The sequence below is a fragment of the Protopterus annectens genome, chromosome 12.part0 (assembly GCF_019279795.1).
Source record: "Protopterus annectens isolate FY-2018-M chromosome 12.part0, PAN1.0, whole genome shotgun sequence".
Taxonomy (NCBI): domain Eukaryota; kingdom Metazoa; phylum Chordata; order Ceratodontiformes; family Protopteridae; genus Protopterus; species Protopterus annectens.
Genome location: NC_056746.1, coordinates 1,166,252,801 through 1,166,278,216, shown reverse-complemented (window position 1 = coordinate 1,166,278,216; position 25,416 = coordinate 1,166,252,801). Strand labels below are relative to the sequence as shown.

Here is a 25,416-nt window from a genome sequence, read left to right as displayed (position 1 = left end):
GATTTTCTCGCAAACACCTGAGAATTGAAGTCTGTAAGTAGTAATGTACATTTAAGTTTCATAGTTTATATTTATCAGAAAATACACCCTAACAGCAATCCTGTTAAACTAGCAACTTTCTATGTTTATAAGAGCAATATTTAAAATCTATCCCTATTTTTGGGGCTTTGTTCCCCCATTATTTTAGGCTTTGTCCTGCTCTCCACTGCTAGTTTTAAAGGGAAAAAAAGTAGCTGAAAAACAAATGTTCATCAACCCAAAAGAGTTAAATCAAAACTGTAAAGCAAAGTTTACGGAACCTACACTTTCTCAGTTAAATAATTAATCTGTACACTATGATAACTGTAAATCAGATTGCAAAATCCATTGTAGTCATAACAGAGTCAAATAATATAAAACTAAAGCAAGAATTTAGTATGTGGTTTAACTAGATTATCTGACTTTACTTCCTTGTACTTTATTGCAAAACTGCAATTTTATTCATAAAAGCAGGTTCCAAAATTCCTTTGTCACTTTCCTTAAAAAAAATAACACCTGCGACCAAGAAAAATAAAGCAGTCATGTAGGTATATATATATACAGCTCATAAAGACAGCACAGAAATATGCAGTATGTTTACATTTCATCTTATCTTCTTTTTGTTTGCTCATGGGGAAACGTTTTTCACTTCCTGATTTTATTTTGTGAAAAGGCTGGTTCTGTTACAGCCGAAGCATTACTTTAAAATATTCAACCTTGACGAATCTGGGAGCTGTAGTAAAACTGAACCTGGCAAAGGCACAATGCTCTGGTTGATGGTTCTTGGATTTTGGCTTATAGCTGCCAATGAAGCCACAGCTTTGTCTACCAATCCAGGCTTTGTTGCAAGAATAACAGATAATGGTCTTGATTATGGTAAGATTCTTGCAATTATTTTTTTTTTCTTCTGTTCAGTATGCTTATTCACTTTTAAGTGCCACTTCATGCCTGATAGTTTAATAATCCTGTCATTATATATCTCCAGTCAAGACAAACAAATTTATATTTCTAGTGCTTGTCAGCATCTCTAGTTATATACAGATTTGATGCTCATAGATTTTGAACATGTAGGTCAATTAAAGCCAAGTGTAAGCTATACAATGTCAGCAACTATACTGTTGTACACTGATCTCTTCTTTTAGTTAATACTAGATTCAGTATATGTTTTTATATTGCGTTTATCATTATTGTCTGGCAATATCCATACAGAAACAGGAAAGACAGTATGCATTTAAAGGTATATAGTGCAGCAACAAGTGTATTTACACATTATTTTTCCTGGCAGCCATATAGATGAGTAAAAGGTATTTGTATAACTCAGGTTTAATGAAAGTTATATATTTATTTATTTTTTTTTTTTTATGTACAAATAAATCTTTCAATGTTTTCCTCTTTTCTCATAAAAAGGTGATTGAGTTCTCTCTTGTAATAGTGAACAAGTGAGTTTTCAAATAATTACCAACTAAGCCAAACAAGCCAAAATAAAGACAATCATGTGAAGGGAAAAGACACTGGTTTTACATTATCCTTGTACAAGCAATCTACTCAAATTCAGTTTTAAGGAAGTAATTTAGATGAAACTTATAAATAACCGATACCATTACGCAATTGTCAGAAACAAAGTCATTAGGCTGAGTAGTTGCACAATATACAGTGCTACAAATGTTGTAACAGCAGTCTGCCTTCAGAGGAGCTCCGCAATGATTCTTTCTAATTCTAATAGCTGCATCATGTACTTCTGGACAAAGTGAATGAATTATAATGTCTTAATCCAAACAAATTTTTATATGTCTAGAGTGAAACTACAAAAGAAATTTAAACAACAGCACTATTCAACATAAACTTTTCTTTTCAGTTGCAGGATTTATTTCATTAATATCCTTAATAGAATTTTAAAAGTTACAAGAACTTTAAGAATTGTTAATTTCTGTAAAATTATGTCAACAGCTAACAATATTTTAGGAACTACTCAAACCAGCAATATACTGTCAGCAACATTTTTACTTGTTCTCATGTGAGTTTTCATAAGAAGCCATGAAATTTAGTTCATGTTGCTTGGCTGTTGAGATAGTTATAGAAATATGAAAATTATAAATTCTAAGAACAGGTATATGTTGGTATAAAGGAATAAAGTCCTGACTATGGGCCAGGTAACTTCTGTTTGATTAGTAGGTTGTGCATTTGCTAGAGTTGGCAAATGGAACATGGGTATGTCTATCCTGGACAAAAGGGGAACAGACCAGGACTGTCCAAGGCCATGATCCTTCAGAGGGGGTGTGGGTAATGCAAGAGGAAGTCTTGGAGGATGTTTTCAGATCAGCAAGCTGAAAATGTGGTAGCCTTCAATTGTGGGTTCACAGAACTGTGTATACAAATAGGGAAGGAACAGTGCTCACCTCCCTATCCACCGCCATGATGTATATCATATTTTCCTGCCCAGGGAGGGGTTAGATTCATACTAATAATGCCATCATTACTGGGGTGGAAATGAGGGTACTCTTGTTTAACTGCCAAGATGATGGCAGGTTTCACCTCCATACTGGGGATGCCAAGTACAAGGACACAAATCAGCCCTTGCCCTATAAGGGGAGGCATGACAGCTGACATAAATGGAATGAAAACAGGGTATAGGGGATAACTGAATGCCTGTCCAGCAACAGGTGCATTGCTCTTCACTATAAGCATAAAGTTGGTAGCTCTAATAGATAGTGTACAACATGGTTTTGCCATTATTAAAGTAAATATAAACATGACTAGAGGCATCACCTGACTGACCTTATTGAAATGCCTGACGATGTCATTAGGGTGGTCTCAAGTGCAAAACTCCTTTAAGTGAAGGTTTTAATGAAGGATTTTATGCTGTCTGAGGAATAACCAGGATGCATGCTAAAACTGCAATATGTAGACTTCTGTGAAGAACAGACAAGATTAGCTTCAAAAAGATGACAGAAACAATGTAACAGTCTTAAATCTGGACAGCATAAAGGATCTTGACCTTGTACTTATGACAGAACCACAGTATCTTCAACTACTGAAGACATGATTTTTTTTTATTATGTCTTCTAGTTTCATTTACAAAGATAGTAAAAACCAATGTATTTCAGCTTTTCTGGGTTAGGCATCGCCACAGCAGATCACCGGTACACAGATTGATTGGCAGTTTAGTTTTATGGTGTCAAGTTGCCAGCCTGGCACCCAACCTTCACAGAAGGCACACGCACATGCACACACCTACCTGCATGTCTTTAAAACTCACTCAACCATAGGTTGGACATGAAGACTCCACACAGAAGGCTCTGCAGCTGAGAATCAAAATGGAGAACCTCTTACTATGCGGGGACAATGATAACTGCTGCACCACCGCGGCCTGTTCATTTACAAACATAGTCATTTTTGAAAATAACAGATTATTATTCAAAATTAGTACTTGATCTTCCAAGCTGAGAGAACAAGAGACTTCAGGCTCAGATATAGACATTCGCTGTACTGCTAAGTCAATAATTTCTCACCTACGGAGGTGTCAATGTGAATGCATGATGATCTGCAGCAATAGAATGAGCTGCAGCAATTAGGCATGCTTGTCCCACTTGACGATGAGAAGCACTTTCTGAATCAATGGGAATGGATAGAAAGTGTACATTAAATAATAGAAGGTGCACATGGTCACTGTTCACATGCTGAATCAGGGAGCAAAATATTAGAACATGAACATTCAGATCTACAACATATAACTCCACATTTGTTATTGCATGTAGTTTTATGATTTGTTGAAGAAAAAACACATGCTTGATATATTGATCATGGTCTTGCCCTTAACACCAAGAAATACATCATATTTTCCTTTGTTAATCTAACATCATTGCGACTTACCATATAGATAACATTCCTCTCAAATCTGATGCAGTCATCATGGACTTGGGTACATGTGTTGATAACAGACTGTCTTTTGATTACCATGTCTGTGGTGGTTAGAAAACCCTGCCACTTTGCACAGTTTATCATTTGTGTTATCTCTTCAAGGTCCGAAGTTACGATCCCACTTTATTCATCGCTTATTAGCCCCATCATTGAATATAATGCACCTTGTGACACATAACTCACCAAGCACCTAAATCAGCTTGAAAGACCTCAACAAGTACACACCAAAAAGATGTTAAAGTCTCAATAACCCTAGTTGCTCTGCTAGAATAAAAGCTCTGCTGCTTTACTCAGTGTCATACAGACTCTTGAGGGGTGATCTCTGCTTAGCATTCCATGCTACATATGACCCAGGACTCTTTGAACCCCTTCACCTAAATAGAGCCAGTGGTAAAGCAAACACTCTAAAGACTTAAAGCGATGCCATCACATCAAGACCAGATAGTGTAACAGATACCTAACCCAATGTACTTCATTTTCTGAAAAGGCTACCCTTACCCCTAAAGCAGAATACCTCACTAGCAACCTTTAAAGACCATCTGGATGATTGGATAGCTAATCAAAATTTTCACCTGGAATATTTGGAGAAAGTTTGCTTAATAGGGGCACTGTTGGTTTTTCACCAGTAGGGGGTGATGTAGTTGAGTTTCTTCATGGTCTGTTTTGGACATAAGCTTGGTAAGAACCTATGAATCCATAAACTCCAAGATTCAGTTACCATTTATCAGTTAGACATCTGATCTCACATCTCAAATGTCCCTGATTTTATGTCATATTTTTTTACCTTTCCCTCATAAAAATCTTTGATTTTCTTGTAAATCAGTGAGGACTACAGTTAGTCAATGATGCTGAACATTAACTTTTCATACATTTTACCATTATGAAAATGCACATTGAGGCAAAACTTATTGTGCTATTAGTGTTTTAAGTGAATTAGAGTAATACTTTAAATATATTCCTGGTTTTGGGACTTTGTTCTCTCCCGCCCTCTTATTTTTACCTTCATGCAGAATTCTAGAGAAAAAAAGTTGAGAAGTACACAACTGACTCCTAAAGGAATGAGTTAAGACAGTCGGTCACCCTGGGAGGCAACTTCAGTAAGGATAATGTCATAGTGAAGGTTCCAAAGCAAGAATAATATAACATTCATGCATATTTGATAAGACCCTGTGCCTCTCTGCTGGCTGATGTACAACGTCTCTGTTATAAGATCTGTGATAATCTACAGTGATCATAAACAAAAGTTATCTTAAAAAGTGTCCCGTCCTTTTGGAGTTGCATTCATCTTCTTCAGGGCTGATTTACAGAGGATGCTGCTGTTGGACCAAGTAACCTTGTTTTGAGAAATTTTTGTAATTTAAGAAATCTATTCTAAAATGTCTTTGAGGCCGTGAAGAGGAAGTAGCAGTCCCTTTGCTAATTTCAGAGGATCCTGCCACAAGGAACTGAGTTCAGTGAAGGAATCATAGCTTTTAAAGTCTGTGGCTAAGTTCCACATATTCTTCAGAATTTACTGTGTCTCCTTCATGTGACATCTTCTAGGGAAACGATCATAAAACTGCAGAATGATATATGCCACACAGCTCTGAGGTACTGTGCTGCGGTGATTCCCGATACTGAAAAAAATCTTTCGTTAAATTCTGTACCTCATGCACTCTTTCTTGGGTCAGAAACACTTTCATTTGAACAGTCCATAACTGCTTCCAAAGCCATGTTTGTTGGAAAAGATCCTTGTAATTTTCAGTTGTGCCCAAATGCTTGAATAATGTTATGACTGTCTGTAGGTGCCAAAGTAGCAGCTCTTGGGTGTGAGCCACTATCAAGCAGTTACATCACTTAGGAAAATGGTAAACTGCACTGTTCTCAAATGTGCAAATCCAGGAGCAAAATGCTTTGTAAATACTCTTACACAAAATGGGAGAGTGACAGTCTCAAAGTGAAAATAAGTAACATGGAATTAAAAATATTTTCTGTTTACATTCCTTAAAGAAATGTGAAAGTGTGCATCATCTATATCCAGAGTTACCATGAATGAGTTCTATTTTGTCTAAGGAAATACTGTCATTAAAATTATCATTCTGAACATTTTTGTTGTTGTTGTTGTCAGAGGAATGTCAATAAGATTTGAAAAGTCTCAATTCCCCCATCTTTCCCCAGGGCCTAGAAAGAGTCTCAAATATATGCCTGTTTCTGTTAATCTGAGAGTCCTAGACTACAGCACATTGTATTACCTTCTATCCAGCACCTGCAGTTCTAAACAACTACTACAGAGTTGGGCCTGGGGAATAATAAAAGTGTATGGTATCTGCTGAAATTGTATGGAACATCTTTTGAAATGGTCTGAAGTACCCATTTGCCTGATGTAATCATTTCACAAACTACTAAAGAGTATTATAGGCTGCCTCCAAGCAGAACTAGGGATGCTGTACTTGGTGGACAAGGAGTGTGGTGATCACCATCATCTCTGTTGCTGGTATATTTTTACCTGAAGCAGGAGATAAAGATGAAAATTGTTTACCTCTGTGCTATTTTTAGGCTGGGGGTTGCTTTCTGTAAAAATGCACTATTGTTTGGAGAGTTTTTCAAATATTAGGGTGTCAGAGCATTAAAATGTTGTTTAACAGCTAAGCTGGTATGCCTTTCCTTTCAAAATCTCCCAAAATGTTAGCAGCTGGCTTAATGAAAAGTGTGTCAGTGAACAAGGAATCATCTAATAGCTGTGCCTTTACATCCACAGGATAGGCCTCAGACCTGAGCCAAGTATACCTTCTAATAGCAACACTTTTAATGTCTTTAATGACATATTTACTGAGTCACAGGCACACAACAAAATGTATACATATATTTTGTTGAAAGTGGAATTCAGTCCCTCTAACCTGTCTGTGGTATGTTCTTCTAGCAAAATCTAAATGGTTTATTGTAGATGCCCTAAAATGAAGTTTTGATAACTGAGTACATGAAGAAAGTAGTTAACAGTTCTGAAGCCAGATTATTTAATACGTACAATTTTTTTCCATGTCAGTGTATAATGCTTGACTCCTGTCAAAGGGTAGACAGGCTAATGCAGCTGTCCTCCTTTGCTGTAAAACTGAAGAGAAAAGCTGATTTAACCCCTCGGCAGTTAAAGAGTGTAACACAGATATTTGCTAACTGGCCCTAACCAAGATAATTTAAAATTCAAGAAAAAAAACTTTAAAGCATATATAACGTGCTAACTTAACAGTTTATTTGTATGTGTTGCAAATCATCAGCTGTCATTAAACATGGAATTTTGTCCTCTCTCAAAAAAGTATCCGTCACCTTTCAAAAAAATTATTTTGAATGAAACTAAATTATTATTATTATGCCATACTAGGGTAATTCATCCCCTACTTCCCTTGTACCCTTTTCTAACACATCCTGTTTTTATTTTTGTCTTGAAAATATTTAACTCCCGCTTAGGGAACGTGAGTATAAGTCAGTTCCTGTTTCACCAACTAACAATAGCATGAGGGAGATTTTGTTGAAAGACACTTTCAGTGAGTAGTAACTGTTGCCCATTCTTCAGTGTTGTGCAGTCATGCAGGGGTGGCTCGTGCTATTGGACTGTAGCCCCTGCCAGCTGTAAAATTAAAGAAAACAGAATTGTAAAATAATTAGCTGCGAGTCCAGGAACTGCGCATGCATGCTCAGCGGGTTTCTGTATGCCATTTAACCAGTCCGGATTATGAAGAGAAGGCATCAGTGTAGAAAAGCCCAGAAGTCTATGCGATTTGTAACCATATAGACTGGAAAGAGATTGACTGCAATGTCTGCAGTCATGTACGTGGAAGGATAGCAACTGATTGGCTCCTGGGAAGAGAATTTGTATTTGGCGTTTTCGCTGCAAGGGAATTGGGTTCAGAAGTTGCTGCAACGGAAAGGGAATATACAGATACTGGTGTATTTGGTGCTCTCACTGCAAGGGAAAGGGAATTTGGTTCAGATGCTGCTGCAAGGGAATTTACAGATACTGGTTTATTTGGCTCTCTCACTGCAAGGGAATATACAGGTACGGGTGTATTTGGTGCTCTCGCTGCAAGGGAATATACAGAGTGTGTGTGTGTGTGTGTGTGTGTGTGTGTGTGTGTGTGTGTGTGTGTGTGTGTGTGTGTGTGTGTGTGTGTAACGCCCCAGTTAAATATACCTGGTGGCTAGAGTTACTCAGGCCCAAGCTCTGTACCTTGGGTACAGGTAGCAAGGGAATGAATTCCCTAACCACCACCACTTGTGAAAACTGTTCAGATTTTTGTCTCATATTTTTGTTCTGGTCTGTTCCTCATAAAATCTGTGGTTTTCTGGATTTTTGTAATCAGTGAAGTATTGAATTCACTAAATAATAACAGGCATTTGAATTTCAGACTTCATATTCTTCAGAGAATACACAGTAACACAAAACCTTTTATTCTAGCAATTTTGCAGGTTTATAAGATCAATATTTGAAAATTGTCCCTATTTTTGGGGCTGTATTCCCTCATTATTGGCTTTGTCCAGGTGTTTTGTGCTAAGAGGTTGAGAGCTATGGTGAGAAATGTATTCACTAAATGATGGCCATTTAAGTTTCAGTCTTTCTCACTTTCAAGAAACAGCTGATTTGGCATAGTTGTATGGTATGTACCTATGACTATAGTGGACAGGGTCCTGGGTTCAAGCCTTGGCAGTGAAATGCATGGTGGTAATCCACTGTGGTGGTGTTGCGGTAGCGTTGTCGCCTCACAGTAAGACGCTGTCCAGTTCGATTCTCAGCTAGACCATCTTCTGCATGGAGACATGCGTGAATGGGCGTACCTTCATTGAAGGTTGTGCATCAGGGCTGGTAACTCGGCACGTAAAAATCAACTACCAATCATTAGCGGACTGGAGTCCCGCTGTGGCAACCCCTAACCAGGAAAAGTCGAAAGACACAAACAAACAAACAAACACAACATTTTATTCTAGCAACTTTCCATGATTATACAAGCAATGTAATATGTGTCCCTAATTTGGGGGCTTTTGCCCCCCCCCAATAAATTTTGGCTTTTTCCAGATTTCTTGTGCTGCAAAGTTGAGAGATACAGTTGAGTGTCGAGTTGATTTTACAAGGAGCTGAGAGCTTCAGGGGAAGAAAACTTTAGTGCTGCTTATGCTGAGCTTACTTGCATTGTTAATAGCATAACAGGTTAAATACTTGCTTTTGATGCAGAAGGCTGTGAGTTCTACTTCCACATTATTTAGATGCATTGTTGATACTGTATTCTGTTGTACTTTTAAAGGGGGTGGATGCTGCAGTCCTGAGAATGTCCTATTTGGTGGAGATACTTAGTAGCTATGAACCTGTTATTAGTTTGCCATCCATTCCTTATTGCAGTATTACTAGCTTATCATTTTTTAATGTAACATAGGCAATTTATTCCTCAAGGGCAACAGGCACTTTATTTGTAGATGAAACAATGAAATATAAAGTTGTTTGCTAGCAGCAACCTCTTTATTAGTTACAGATCTCTTTAATGTGGAATTATTTAGATGACTTTTACTTCTGCAGAGATTGTGCATATTTACTGATACTGGTGGATTGTAGAAGTTTGAATAGACTTTTATGATGGAAATGTTCTGAATTTGGCATTTTTATCATTATTGGTGCATGCATTTTGTTTCATTGTTTACTGGAAAAACGTTCAAAACAATAAATTTAAAATGCTCTCTAGCAACTGTATTGTATTATACAAGGAATATGATTTAATACAATCAGGAAGATGTTTATTGATTTTCTGATCAGCTCAGGTATGCCCCCTACCAGTCCTTGGTTGGATGTGTTCGGTTAGGAATCAGTTAAATCAGCTGTCTACAAGCACAAACTTTTTTGTTACTGAATATTTTCACTGATTGAGCCTGAATACTACTGAAAGTGATGAAGCCAGATTGAAGCAATCACTTCTCTTAGATCTTCATTTTTTTGGGGGGAAGGGTACTTATTGTCAACACCTAGGGAGCTAAGTCCGTCATGTAGGACTTCTGCTGCACAGTTCTCCCAGCTGAACTATACCTCTCAATTGTCCAGATTTTTGCGGAATGAATAGATTTTTGCTTCTTATTTTTGGTTTATTTCTCATACAATTTGTAGTTTCCTGGCAAATCACTTGGGAATGAAGTCACTTAATAATGACAGACATTGAGTTTCAGACTTCATACCCTTCAGAAAAATGCATGCTAAAGCAAGACCTGTTATTCTATCAACTGTCTAAGTTTATACAAGAGCTATTTTAGTACTTTTTGTTTGTTCCCCCAATATATTTGGCTTTGTCCAGATTTCCTGCATTAACAGGTTGAGAGGTATGCACAAATAAATCGCTTTATAGAATTAGGCATATCCAAACCTCTCAACTGTTCATGATTTTGGCAGAAAATGTTGCTCTCCCCCTAATAATCCCTCTGCAAAATGGCAATTTTGGAAGAAACGTGGAGGGTTTACAGTTAATAAATAATTGTAATGATCAGAGTTACGGATATATTTTATTTTAGAAATACATATAGATTCTCTTATTTTGTCAGCTACTCAACTTAATAGTACTAATATTAGAAAAGTGTCCCTTCTTTGACAGGTTCCCAGCTGTACTGTGTGGCTATTTTATATTTTTGCATCACATTTTTGGTCCGTTTTTCATAAAATTGTGGTTTTCTGACAAATTAGTGTCAAATCATTAAAGATTGAAGTTAGGAAATAATGACAGACCTTTGAGTTTCAGATTTCATACCCTTCAGAAAATTGATACTAATGCAAGACCTACTATTCTATTATCTTTCTAAGTTTATAAGAGTAATATTTAAAAATTGTCCTTATTTTTGGGCCTGTGTCTCACTACTATTTATGGCTTTTTCCAGATTTCTTGCTCTGAGGTTGAGATGTATGACAAATGTGTCAGGGCCATCACTGTCAGCCAGAGACATTTCAAATTGTGACATACTTGTTGTACCCCACTCCACCATGTAGTGACTCTGGATGCATCCAAGCAAGGCAAGGAGCAGTTAGTGTATGGTGACAGGAGTGTAAGTGTGCAGAGTATCCCACATCCAAGGTAGACACAAGTACTACAGTGGCTTTTTATCTGTCCTTGATTTTTCAGAATGTTCTGGTTTTCTGTCATATTTTTATACTGTAGATTTATGCGTCTTATTATTCAGAAAATGCATGTTGTTGCTGTGCCTGTTGCTCTGTGTTTAAGTAGTAATGCTTTAATGACCATCAGGTAAGCTTGTCTGAGAGTGTAAGATGCAAGTAAGCTTTAATAAGCATACTGTTAAAAATTATCAACATTGAAAGCCTTTTTGTTGTTGCCATGCAGAGAATATTTACATAACTAGATAATGTATAAGCCTTAGGTATTGAAATGCATATGACAGTATTTGTAATAAAAGGCAGGATTACAATATTTTCAGAAGCTCATTACATTGGTTGGAGACTTGCAGTCATCTTTGCAGGCTTTACCCTTAAACTAAACAGAATGCCAATCTATCATATGTGGTCCATAACCTGTGCAGTAATCCTTTAAGCAATTTATCTTGAGCTTGTTTGTTGCTTGCTATTCGTTTTTTACTTTGATCATGTTTTACTCATGAAACAAGTAGATAGTTGTTGTAATGCAGCAGGTCTTTTTGAATAAGAAACATTTTTAAAAGTGGGGGTAATCGGTATCACAGAGATTGCTAGTTTTAGCATGTTACTTGGTACTTTTATAAAGCTGAATATAAATTATAATTAGAACTGTAGTGCAAGAAATGGTTTGAGTTGAGTGCTGCTTGTTTTTTTATACTTGATTTTGACTGGCATCCCAGTAATGTATTTAAAAAGTAATTTATTTTTTCATGCCTCACAACCTTTTTCTATCCATCTAGATAGTAGGTAAGCTGTCATGTAGCCAATGCATTGAAATATTTTTTTTTCTTCTCCACTTCATTTTGTCGTGCTTGGACTCTCATAATGATGGTTTGGCACCCAGGACAGCGTATTAACTAAAGTCCCAATTTTTGTGGTTTTGAGCATAGCTCTCCCCCTTCCTGTTGTGCCCACGCCTTCCTGTTGGCCCCACCCACTCAGATGTCTTCCGCAGCCACCCTTTAATTTGAAGTTGTCATGGAGTTGGTATCTATAAATAGAGGAGATGTGGGTGGCAGGTGCAGAAGGGGCTTGTCCCACTGCAAAAAACCTTTCATTGCTGGCCGATGAAAGTGGCTTTTGGTAAATATTTTTACACTATCGCCCATTGAAAATATCATGCAATAAATACTCATGAATTCCTTATTGACATGTTCCCTCTTCCCTCTGCTTTAACCCATCTACTTAAAATCGTGTGTCATGCTAATATACTGATAAAGTACTTCAAACTCTAAGTCTGAATTGTAAGCAATCTCTGCCATCTATATAATCTGTTAATCTGTTAAAAGATAAATTAATTTGCATAGAAATGTATATAACAGTACAATGCATATTTTATAAATCTGTTCACCTGTCTATATGACTCTACAGAAACTGCATAATATGTGTGTTCTCTACTACTGTGTATAATTCCTGCGTATTCTCAACAATTGGATGATTATGTATACCTTATCTCTTGAAATATATTTCTGTAATTGCCAAACTTTTAATGCTTTCCTGGGATGAGACTGAAACTGGTTATTTGTGATCAATGCTGTACCCTGGTTAATAAATTTAAATAAATTTAAATAGATGAAGAAAGAAATTTAAATAAAAGAAGAAAGAAATAAAAAGATTTTAAAAGTCCAAAACATGTTCTATGGCATTTTATGACACAAAAGCAAATATATATTACAGGCTTGAAAGTAACTATACTACTTTACTCTAACATAAGCGATATCAGCAAAATAACTTTTGCCACCTTTTCCTCTAAATAAACAAAACTAATCACAATCAAATGTGCTTCTGTTTCATATTTCAATGTCTTGTGAACAAATACTCTTTTTTCACGTTATTTCATTTTTTCATGTCGTGCAAATCAGCCTCTTCGCTTAACATCATCATGTGCCAGTATAAGCTGCATTCAAGTTAAATTTTATGAGGCAAATACATTTTCATGTATAGATCTCAGCCCAGTTTCATCATTTTCAGATGAGTTCTGCCTTGTGTTCCATACATTTCTACATGATGCAGTGCATTTATCTCCCGTATTGTGCCATATTCCTACTCATACATGGCTGAACTTCCCTAAGTACTATTATAGCCGACTTGGTTATACAAAATAATAACAGACAACCTTTTATTTTGGGGCAACATTAGAAAGTACAGTTGTGTACACTTACCATAAATGTAGATGCTCGAGTGTATTCACTGTTGCAGTCATTACATTTGGGTAATCTGCTGGCAGGTTGCCCTCACTCAGCCTGAATTCCAAAGTCTTGGGTCCTGCGTCGGTTGCTGTCTTCTCTTCCATGACGTCAGGTCGTCAGGGGTATAAAACATGCAGCCAACACCATTTTCTTTAGTTTTTCTTGCCTCCGATGTCAGGTGCCCCAAAAAAGGTAGCAATATTATATATATTTATAAATATACATGCATCAATATAAACTTTACCTTCATCTACAAGCAAATACACCACATAAGTTGTAGAAGATAGAGAAGGAAAGAGAAACTGTAGAATGTCAGGGGGATGGCGGGAGGGTAACCTGGACTGCAACAGTGAATACACTCGAACATCTACATTTATGGTAAGTGTACACAACTGTACTATGTTCTTCGTGTTTCACTGTTGCAGTCATTATATTTGGGTAGAATCCCAAAGCTATGGTTGGGAGGCTGGAGCTAAACAGCATTAGGTGAGGCTATAAGGTCCTGCAGAACTGCAGTGGCAAAGCCTGCCCTGGACTTAGAGGCAAATGGTAATGCTTTGTAAAGGTGTGAACAGAACTCCATGTAGCAGCCTCTAGAATGTTCTTGGTTGGTACTCCTCTGAGAAAGGCTGCTGAAGTAGCTGCAGCTCTGGTGGAATGAGACCTAATGCCCTTGGGCACAGGTTTGCCATGGTGCAAGTAGCAGAAACGGATGCAATAGCTTATCCACTTTGAAATTGTCTGCTTTGAAATAGCCTTTCCTTCTGATCCTGCAGCATATGACACTAGCAATTGCTCAGTTTTTCTTACAGCTTTAGTCCTGCTCAAGTAGAATCTTAGCTGCCTGTGTACGTCCAAGGAATGCAGAATTCTTTCCCCTTTGTTCTGGGGATTTGGATAAAAAGTTGGCAGATGAATTGTTTGTTTAAGAGCCACACTGGAAATGACCATAGGCATAAAAGTAGGATTTGTCCTCAGAGACACCCTGTCTGGGTAAAATATGATAAAAGGCTCTACAGCCATGAGGGCCTGTAGCTCTGAAACTCTTCTTGCTGAAGTAATTGCTAGTAGCAGAGCTGTCTTTTATGATAAGAACTTTATATCAGTGGTAGCAGCTGGTTCAAATGGAGGCAGGGTGAGCTTTTCCAACACATAACTGAGGTCCCATGCAGGTAATGGTGATCTTCTAGGAGGCCTTAAATTTTTGGCTCCTCTAAGATACTGCTTTAGTAAAGGATGTGAAAAGATTGGTGGCTCTGTATTGTAATGAGGTGAAATGGCAGAGGCATGGATTTTGATTGATGAGAAAGATAGGCCTTTGTCAAGCATCTCAGTTAAGTATTGCAATATCTGAGGAATCTGTGGTTCTGCTGTATCAGTTCCTTGTGCTTGATTCCAAACACAGAATCTCTTCCATTTGTCAGCATAAGATTTTCTAGTACTGGGCCTTCTGGCTTCCAAAATAACATCCATCACTGCTTTACTGAGAGGTGTCATTTGTATGATTACAGGATTAGCCATGCTGCCTGGTTCAGAGTCTGTAGTTGATTGTGCAGGATCTGATTGTTTTGTTGGGACAGTAGTTGTGGTTTTTGAGGCAAGGTCCAAGCTGGGTATTGAGACATTTCTTAGCATTGGGTACCAGTATTGGTGGGGCCAGTCCAGGGCAATTAATATCATCTTTGGCTTCTCTTGTCTGACCTTTAGGAGGACCTTGGGTAGAAGAGGCAGAGAAGGAAAGCCGTAAACTCATTGGTTTTTCCAACTGAAGGATAGGGCATCCACTTCCCATGCTTGTCTGTGATAAGTCCTTGTGCAGAATTTTTTCAGTTGATAATTTTGTGGAGAGGCAAATAGATCTATATCTGGGCTCCCCCATCAGAGTGTTTTGTTTTTCTGTCAGGAATTGAGCTTGTAGATGTATTTGGTAGGTCAAAGCTGTGTTCCACAGTGCCATGGCTAATCTGCAAAGGGGGTAAGAGTGTGTGCCCCCTTGCTTGTTTATATACCACATGATTGTGGTGTTGTCCGTCTTTATCAGTAGTTGTCCTGGATGAAGCAAGTCCTTGAAGGCTGTTAGGGCATTTTAAACAGCTAGCATCTCTTTCTGGATGAAATGTAGATGCATTTGATTTGGTGCCCATATGCCCTGAATGCATTTTCCTGCCATGTTGGCCCCCCAGGCATAATCTGAAGTGTCTGTTGTTAAAGTTTGACTGGCAGGGGGTAGAGTGAAGGGTCGTCCCATGTTTTGGTGACAGGCCTTTGTCCACCATAGAAACTCCTGTTGCAGGCAGGGAATGAGAGGAATCATTGTTTCCAGACTGTGTGAATGTTGACTCCATAAACTTTTTAGGTACCATTGAAGTTTCCTCATATGCAGTCTTGCATATGGAATTAGTAGGATGCAGGATGCCATGAATCCCACAGCCTGCAGAATTTGTCTTGCAGAAGACTGGGTTTTTGTTGCCATCAGTTTGAAGTAAGTAGTCAGTTGCCTTTGTTTGTCTGGTGTGAGGTAAGCCATCTGGGCAGTTGTATTCAAGCTTGCACCCAAGAATGTTATCTTTTGAGAGGGTACCAGTTGTGATTTCTTTTCATTTAGTGTGTACCCTAGGCATGTTAGAAGCCTTTTCACAAATGCCAGGTGTCGTAGAAGAGTGTCCTTGTTCTCTGCTTGAATGAGACAGTCGTCCAAGTAAGGGTATATTTGTATACTTTTTGTCTGCAAAATGCAATTACTGGTGCCAGGCACTTTGTAAAGACCCTGGGCGCAGTAGATAAGTCAAAGGGCAGTGCAGAGAATTAGTAATGTATTAAGCCAGCCTTGAATCTGAGGTATCTTCTGCACGCCTGTCTTATTGGTACATGCAGGTATGCCTCTTTCAGGTCTAAAGTCACCAGCCAAGCATTCTTGCCCAGCTGCTGAAAAGTGAGCATTTTGAATTTTGGAATGTCCAGGTATGTGTTTAAAATCGATAAATCCAGTATTGGCCACCAGGCCTTGTCCTTTCTGGGTACCAAGAACAGTCTTGAGTAAAAACCTTGTCCTTTTTCCTGGTCTGGTACTGTCTGAATGGCCCCCATATCCATGAGGGACGTAACCTGTTTCTGTGCTTCTGCCCATTGATTTTTTGGCAGATCTGGCCAACCATTTGTCATTGGCAGAGTGTGGAAATGGAATCTGTATCCCTGTGATACGATGTTTAGTACCCACTTGTCCTGGGTTATTAACTGCCAATTTTGAGCAAAAAGTGCTAATTTTCCCCCTATGGGTGCTGCCAAAAGATAAGTGCTTGGTGTAGGCAGAGGGAAGTCATTGAGATTGCTTTCTGTAGGTTTGTGCTTTATCTCCTCCAGATTTGGAGGTGGATGTGCCCCATTGCTTTGACTTGTATGAGTCTTGAGCCAGGTACCTGGAACCCTTAGGGCGTCTGAATTTGCCCCTTTGTGCTCTGTCTGACACAGGAAAGGACCAATTTTTTGTAGGCCAGTGTCTACTGAATCTAGGTGGTTGCACTTATAAGAAATCTTTAACAGTTTGCATAGACTTAGTTTTGTCTTCCATTTTCTTTAAAACCTCTTCTGCCTTAATACCAAACAGAGAATTGTGCTGTAAAGGAGCATCTAACAATTTAGCTTTAACATGATCAGGCAAATTTTGTTCCTTTAACCAGGCATGCCTCCTAATCACAGATCCAGTAACTGTGGCCCTGCAGGAGGCCTCTAACGAATCAAAACCACATTGCAAAGTATGCTTTCCAACTTGTTCAGCTGCATGCAATAATTCCTGCAATTCTTTATTTTCTGCACATTCTGAAATCAACATAATTTTCTGTTTCAGCAATCCCATAACATGTTGTTGGTACTTAAGCATATGAAATTGACAATTTAAGGCCCTGATTGCCAAGGTTGTAGATGTATAAACCTTTTTTCCCCATATGTCCAGTGCCCTGGAATCTCTGTCAGAGGGGGTAGGGATTTTGCTGTTGAGGCCTTAACTCCCTTTGGACCCTGTGAAATAGTTTCAGGATCAGCAGCAGGGTTTGTAAATAAAAGTGTATGTGAGTCGGGGACTCTGTAATATCTGTCTGGCTTACTGGGAGCCGGAGGCAAGGAGTCAGGGGTCAAGCTTGACTCTGAAAACACATCATCCACAATGTCTAAAACAGGGGGAATGGCTAAAGGCCTGTGCTGAGGGAGAAGAAGAGAATACCTGAGCCTGTTTTTTGATTACTCATGCCACAATAAGTCAACCAAAGGAAAAAAAAACACATACAAGAAGAAAACAACTGGCCTTGATATAACAATGAAGAAAGAGTAGAGCAACATAAAATTTCTATCGTCCCCTACTTGGGACGTTGCCAACATCTGTATCTTTATTGCCACATCTTATTCAATATATCACAATTCACTGACTTTCATTTCCTTCCAATTACCTACTCATGTCAAAACTCCTCAGTCTATCTAAAATACCAGGACTAACTATTGCAAACAGGACAATCTTCTTTGCTGAACACAATTTTTCCTCCCAGTCATCTTCTGTTTCTCCAGATGTATCAGTATCACACAGCTCAGCAAATCCCTTTCCATTTGTTCATTTTTAATTGTGTCATTTGTCTATGGAAGCTTTTTATGTTCTCCATCACCTGCGCAGAACTGATGCACATTAATAATGTTCCAATCCCAAATAAGTTTAATATTGAGGGAACAGCAACTTAAATGGCAGTTCTTTATGCTTACACTTACTTATCAAATTCACAAATCAAGGATTGTTCTTTAAAGCCACTTCTAAATAATCTTGTTCCACAAATGTTGCTCTTCTTGCAACCATCAGTTTGTCTGCCTGATTTCTGCAGCTTCCACAACATTTGCTCTATTTCCTAACAAATGAAAACCTTAATCATTACTGACTTGGACATCAAGCATTACCTTCAGACTACATAACCTGGTTCATATTGCTTCTGTGCTGGGGTCACCTCATTCCCATCCATTTTCACTACCTTGTTACCTTCCCTTGGGGGTGAATGCTGGGTATTACAATACCCCACTCGGGCATTATAGATAAGCTCACCAGCTTAAATATAAACCCCTATGTCACTAGATGGATTGCAAACTGGCTCAAGGACAGAACCCACATGGTTAGAATTGCTGGAGCCATGTCAGACTCCAAACCAGTTACAAGTGGTGTCCCACAAGGCTCAGTCCTGGGACCTCTCTTGTTCGGTATATATTTCTCGGAGGTACAGGCCAACACGGAAGGACTGTGGCTGACTAAGTTCGCAGATGACTGCAAACTGGGCGCCATAATCAACTCTCCAGCCGACACAAGCATCCTCCAAAAGGGCCTCATAGAAACAGACAACTGGTGCCAGAGCCATGGCCTCAAGCTAAATGCCAAAAGTGTATAGTCATCCCTTTGGCAAAAACAAAGTGCCCACAAATTACCACATAGGTGGTAATCCATTAAGTACAGAAGAAGTAATTAGGGACCTGGGGACCCAAGTTGATAGCAATCTCTCATTTGACAACCACGTGGCCAAAGTGGTTAGAAAAACATTTTATATAGCCCACCTAATCATGAAGGGATTCACATCTAGATCAGGGGAGGTCATCGTGCCTCTTTACTCATCCCTCATCAGGCCCATAATTGAGTACAATGCCCCTTTTGGGATGTACCTTACCAGACACCTGCAGCAACTGGAAAGACCCCAAAAGTACCTCACCAAGAGGATCAAAGGGCTCAAACAGATGCCATATGCTGCCCGGTTAAAGAAACTCCAGCTCTACTCAGTGGCATACCGCCTGTTCAGAGGCGATCTGTGCCTGACATATAAAGCCATGTCCAACCAGGAATTAATGGACATGCTGCACCTCAGAAAATCCAAATCCCATCGAGCTACACACTCGAGAGACTTGAACCTCAGCACTGAAATAAATAGGACATGCTGGAGGGACAGATTCATAACCCAGAGGCTCCCTTCACTCTGGAATAAAATCCCAGTCCAGGTTAGGCAGAGTCCCTCATTGACTCTGTTCAAGAGGAATCTTGATGAGTGGATGGGAGATCGTAGGTTTACCCCGGGTATCACTTCTTTGTCACTGTTAGACAGAGGCACAGTATACTAACCTCGAAAAAGGGCATACAAAATAAATTTAAAATGGGTGGCGAAAGCCAAACACATTCTGGCTAGGCTTATAAATGCCCTAGGGCAGATAGCCTAGTATGAACCTATGAACCTATGAACCTATTATGGTATCTCAACTCTGACTTTCAAATTCGTTTCCCCTCAAAATATTCTGCTTCAGTTACAAAATCCGTATCTTCCATCACTAATTAATTAATGGCATGTTTATCCTTTTTCACTCCCAAATTCATTAAAATAATATTATTAGAAATAAAAGAATAATTATTTTTAATACATTTTACAAAGGCAGTTTATACTCTTATTTAAACAGGGTATCCTGGCAAATTATCCAGCTTCAGTTGCTCTTACTTCAAGTGCAGATTGGCTTATATAAAGGATTGGTATATAACTGCTGTTCAGGCTGGGTAAAAGTTTATCAGAGAATACCTAAATGAGGATGACACAGCATCAGAAATAAATCTCTCCCTTTCTTTCTCTCTCTCTGGGGAAAGGGGCAGCATTAGAGTTAGTGTTACCACCCATTACTAAAGGGGGCAGAGGGGCTCGCAAGACTTGTAAATATTATTTAAAGATGCATTTCTGAAAAATATCTGTGACGTAGCCTTTGTTCTTGCTGAATGCACTTCAGAAACAAGCACATCTTTGTTTTTACATTTCAAAGGCCACCTTAACAAAATCATTTTGATTATTTTAGATCCCAATTTATTTGAAGTGTATAAAGAAATAACTACATTTTTTTCTTATGAAGTTTGTTACAGCTGCATAAACTATCAGCTTCATTTGCACATCCATATAGTGTAGATTTACTGGAATAATTTGGAAGGAATACTAATAAATGTATAGGCTGATTCTAAGTTCTCCCTGTGGGTTTGCACACAGAAACAGAGAAAACACCAAACAAAGAGGTTCTGCACACAAGACTTTTAATTCTGAAATCCTTCTAGCAGAAGTAATGATGCCAAGAATAAATTTTCGAAGATAAATATTTCAAGTCTATTTTAGAGGCTGACTGAAAACGTAGGCCGGTTAGTCTTTTCAGCAAAAAATTTAAGTTCTGAAGGGGAGTTAATTCCTTGACTGGATGTCTGATTTGGAATATACTCCTAAAGTATCCACCTTAAAAACCTTTAAGGAAGCAAAAGAAAAATTGTGCAGCACCTGATAGAGATTAGAAATGAGAGAAAGATTAATCTTAACAGCAGAGCAGCTGAGGCATGTGCCAAAAATCTGGGATAGGTAATCGAAAGAAAGTGGCACTGGCAATGAAAAAGGATCTAATCTCTTGCAGGAAGCCCAAATGGAAAACAAATTCCATTTACCTGTTTTCCTTTTATTAAGCCTTCTGCAGTAAGTCAATGGGAATACAGATCCAGAAGATGAAGCCAAAGCAGGAGAAATTGTGGCTGTCAAGGCCAAAACAATGAAACAAGAATGACTTTGGACCTGTTCTTCAGGCCTTTCTAAACAAAATTCAGTAACAGTAGAAATAGGAGAGCATAAAGTAATCTTGTAAGCCAATTTTGAACAAGATTATCTATCTGGTGTGTTGCCCTGGAATGGGAATTAAGTGGTTATTAATTGGAAAGCATCTGCATTATTACTGCATTTGGTATTTCTTGAATATGCTAATAGGCTGAAATAAAGCTTCATTCAGCAAGAGGAGATTTTGTGTGTTACTGACAGTCTGGGGGACTACTCATATAGCATCAGCAAGCAATGGTTTGGCCTGTCCATGACAGAGCTGGCTTCCCAAGAGCATGGGTGGATATCAGGAAGACACTGATAAACATAGTCCATCCCCATACTCTTGTGGCATCTTCACACACAGTTGACAATGACTTATTCCCTGCTTTTTAAATTTGTACCATGCCACCATCATGATAGCCAATGGAATAGCAATTGTACCTTATTGAAGACAGTCAGGAAAAGCCTACAGTGTGAAGAGAGCCATACTCACCTCCAAAATGTTAACGTGCAGACTGGCTTCCAGTTGTGAGCATGTACTTTGTACTATCTGTCTTTGATAATTTTCCCCTACCCCAAGGCAGATGTGCCTATGGTGACAGCAACTGCAAGAGAAGGAAGTGAAAAAGGACTTAACAGAGTAAGATGAAAGTGCAAAGCCACCATTGAAAGTGTGCTCTGCATACTTTAGAAATCCTGATCTGATTGGTAAAGATGTCTGTAGACTGACACAACTGTGCCTCAGTGTCCACTGTAAAATCAACAGCTGAAATCTTCCTTGGGAAAGTAAATTACAACTGCCATCAAGCCCAGTATCTTAAGTCAAAGGGATACTGAATCTCTGTGGCAGTGAAGGTGCTGCAACCTTATCTATTAAATGAATCTTGTATGGAGGAAGACTGGCCTTGGAAACAAAATGTTCAGTGCATACCCTAAGAACTTGAGAGTCTGCGCTTTTCCTTCTTGTACTTTGTGGTACCAGCTGTAATTCACAAGGACTGGAATAGCTGTAGTAGGCATTCCCATGTTGTCACCATTTTCTGTAAAGCAGATCCAGTAAAAAGCCCATTATCAAATTAAGGAAACAGCTTGACCCCTTGTAACCTCTAGTTCACCGAAACAGCAAATAAGCATTTGGTAAACATATTGAGGGCTAAGGTGAGACCAGGTGGAAGTACCTGAAATTGGCAATAAATGAAGAAACTCCTTGACTAGCAGTTATCATTTGTGGGGACAGGTATCCTGGAAGTCTACAGCATACATCCAGTCTCCTTTTGACAAGCAGCAAAAGAAGAGCCAAAAAATTACTATCGAGAACTTTCTTTGGGTATGTGTTAGTTTAGACCACTGACAACCAGATTCAGTCTAATGTTTTTGGTTCTTCTGGGAACTAAAAATAAGCCAGATTATCATCTCTAGCCCCTCTGACATGGTGGGATTTGAAAAGAAGTTTAGGGCATTTTTTATGCCTACACTGTTTTTATAGGGTAGGATTTCAGGCAATGGAAAAGCCAATGGGCCGGATTCACGAAACCTCCGTGTAAGACTTAATATGTCTTACTCGGAGGCTGCAGTTGAATGGTATGACATCAGCATGCCATGCATATTCATGAGGGCATGCTGTCTAACACGGTCCGTGTAGGAAAGTAAGGGGCGTGTCCGATTGCCAAGTACAGCAAAGGGACACACCCCCAGAAGAGTCAGCATCCCAAAAGTAAACATCCACGAGCGAGTCTGCTGAAATGTCAAGGAACACAACACCACACATCCCCACAGACTAAATAAACCCTACTGAAAATATGTAAAATGTAAAAATAGCAGTTTCCTTTTTTTTTTATAATTTCCAAAATGTTTACCCGCATTTGCGCTCGTTTGCACGGGTATGCCCTTCGCCCAACCACAGTTAGCAGATATGACATTGAAAAGCATATAAGATCTACATATGCAAATTAAGCAAAGTAGCAATAGTGTAGCGGTAGAGACGTTGTCCAAAGAATAGGTAGTCACGGTTCAAGCCCCACAACATCCCACTCCATTTTTCTTTAAATAAGTATGAAACAATTCCCCGATATATATAAATTTAATTTAAGTAAAATGTAATGAAATGGCCCATGTATTTTTGAACAAAACCTATATGATGTATATATAAAAAGGATCATAATTGCCCGTAGCTCAGCAGCGCTTTAACAAGCTTAATATGAGTGCCCGTAGCTGAGCAGTGCTTTAACAAGCTTAATATAAGTGCCCGTAGCTGAGCGGCACTTTAACAAGCTTAATATGAGTGCCCGTAGCTGAGCGGCACTTTAACAAGCTTAATATGAGTGCTTATGGCTAAATAGCGTGTTACCCAGCGTAAGCCATTTGCGCTGAGCTGCGCAGCGCGCCAACCAGCTGACCATCGGGCAACGTTGGGCAAGCTGTAGCAAAGTCGCCTTTACACAGACACACCTACTAGCCTGTCTAGACAGTAGTAAAATAAAAAAGCAATGGCAAGGATCAAACCCAGCATACTGTGCACCATAGTCAAAGTACTGAACCACTAAGCCATGACAGTTGTACTGAGGAATACAGTATTACCATACATATAGGAATGAATGAAAATATAACCATGACAAAGCAGGTTTGCTGTAAGCAAACAAATATCCAAAATGGCCAATCACAGATAAATGCGGGAAAACCGGCATATATAAGCCCCATAGGCGGGAATACACAACATAACTGATTGTGGTACCCATTTGCAGTCAGGATGGCAGGTGCAGGAGAGGGAAATCACTTTAGAGCACAAAGGTGGGGTGTTGAGGAGTCAAAATATATGGTTTGGCTCCTAGTCCATGATCATGAAGCGTAACTCATGCAGGGCCAGGTTCAATGGGGAGCGTATAAGGCAGAGGAGTGGAACCGGTTGGCACATGATCTCACCAGTGCCACAGGCATTCCGAGGACTGGCGAACAGATCCGTCACCACCATGCGGACCTGAAGTGATGAAAACAGGACCAACTGAACCGATGGATCCAGGATGCCCGCCAAATGCCCAATGCCCCACTACTGAGTAAGTATCCATGTAATTAAATATGTAAGAAAAATGCTATCCTAGCCTATAGTATGGATAGGTATGTTACAATATTCCTTCATTTATATTACAGCTGCAGGTGTTCGTTCCATGAATCAGCAAGCCTATGCTGATAGGCTGGCGAGGTTGCGCCACCAGGCAGGTTAGCAATTATTCTGCTGGTATTGTTATAGAATATAAGTGGAACAGCTTGTAAAAGAGTTCAGTGTTGTAACCCAGTAATAAAGGTGAAATAAGCCTAGAAGAAAGATTCTGCTAGTATTGTAAGATTAGATAAGTGATGCAGCCTGGAAAAGAGTATTGCAATCCAGTAATAAAGATTAAACAAGTCTCAAATAGAGTTTCCACCTGTATTGTAATATCAGATAACTGCTTCAGCCTGAAAATGAGTGTTGTAATCAATCAACAAAGGATAGACAACTGTCGAATACATCCTTGTAAATTCTGCCATATGAAATATGTGAGTCAACTGGAAAGGATTGTTGTAACCCAGTAATAAATGTTAATAAAGCCTAGAATTAAGTGCTATCCTGAAATGTAAATATAAAATAAGTGAGAGAGTGTGAAAAAGAGAGTATGAAACTACTAAGAAAGCGGTAATAAGTCTGGAATAAAGGTATACTGCATTCACTACATAATGAAATGAATGAGACAGCCACAACCAAAGAGTGAAATGTCTTTAATAAAGTACAGAACCTGGACTGTGTCCGTCCCACAATTTGGATATGTTGCTGTACCCTTGCATTATGGAGATAGTATGGTTGTATGAAATGTTGAACATCCACAGTTGTCTAGACCCATATAAATCAAATCTAGCAGGAAGCTTTATCTGAACACAGCCAGATATGAACATATATGAATAAAAATGGAATGTATATTAATGTAGCAGTAATATCCCCATCACCAACATTCCTAAGGTTACATACAAGAAACTGTATAATACATGTAGGGGATATATATCTGCATCTACTAGGAATGTACAGTATATGTATAGGTAGTTTAAGTTGTTAATGTAATATTTCTCCACCCTACCTTATTTTCACAAATGATGCCATTCCACACCAAACTGGATATGTGTATTCACAATTAATTCCCATGGACATTTGTCCTGTTGGTTTATACATATCTACATGTACATTGATGCATGTGCCCTGTTCACATATCCAAACCTGATGGCCTGTTGCCACCAATCAACTCTGCATGCTGTTGGAATGTCCACTGTTGTTCTAAATATGCATGTGTTATGCTTGCTGCTCAATGTTCGGAATTCATGTGTGTTTGGTTAATGGGAATACTGATGCATGCTGTTACAACTAATTTTGAATGGTGTTGTTTGTTACTAACCCAAAATACCATACAATACTGCTAAACATAGGACAACAGGAAAGGCGGGTTCCATCAGACCCACCTCTCCCACCTCAGCTGACGAGTGCACCTGGCACCAGTGCCCAGGCCGGGAC

General features: G+C 38.9%; 1 protein-coding gene across 1 annotated transcript in view; it reads left to right on the top strand.

Moving 5' to 3' along the window:
* Positions 1-709: 709 nt before the first annotated feature.
* The window catches only part of LOC122817051 (bactericidal permeability-increasing protein-like), a 505,866-nt gene continuing 481,159 nt past the window's right edge, over positions 710-25,416 (top strand). The window contains exon 1 of the mRNA XM_044090193.1: positions 710-894. Coding sequence (XP_043946128.1) covers positions 783-894 — 112 coding nt within the window. The 5' untranslated portion in view covers positions 710-782. The remainder of the gene's footprint in view (positions 895-25,416) is intronic.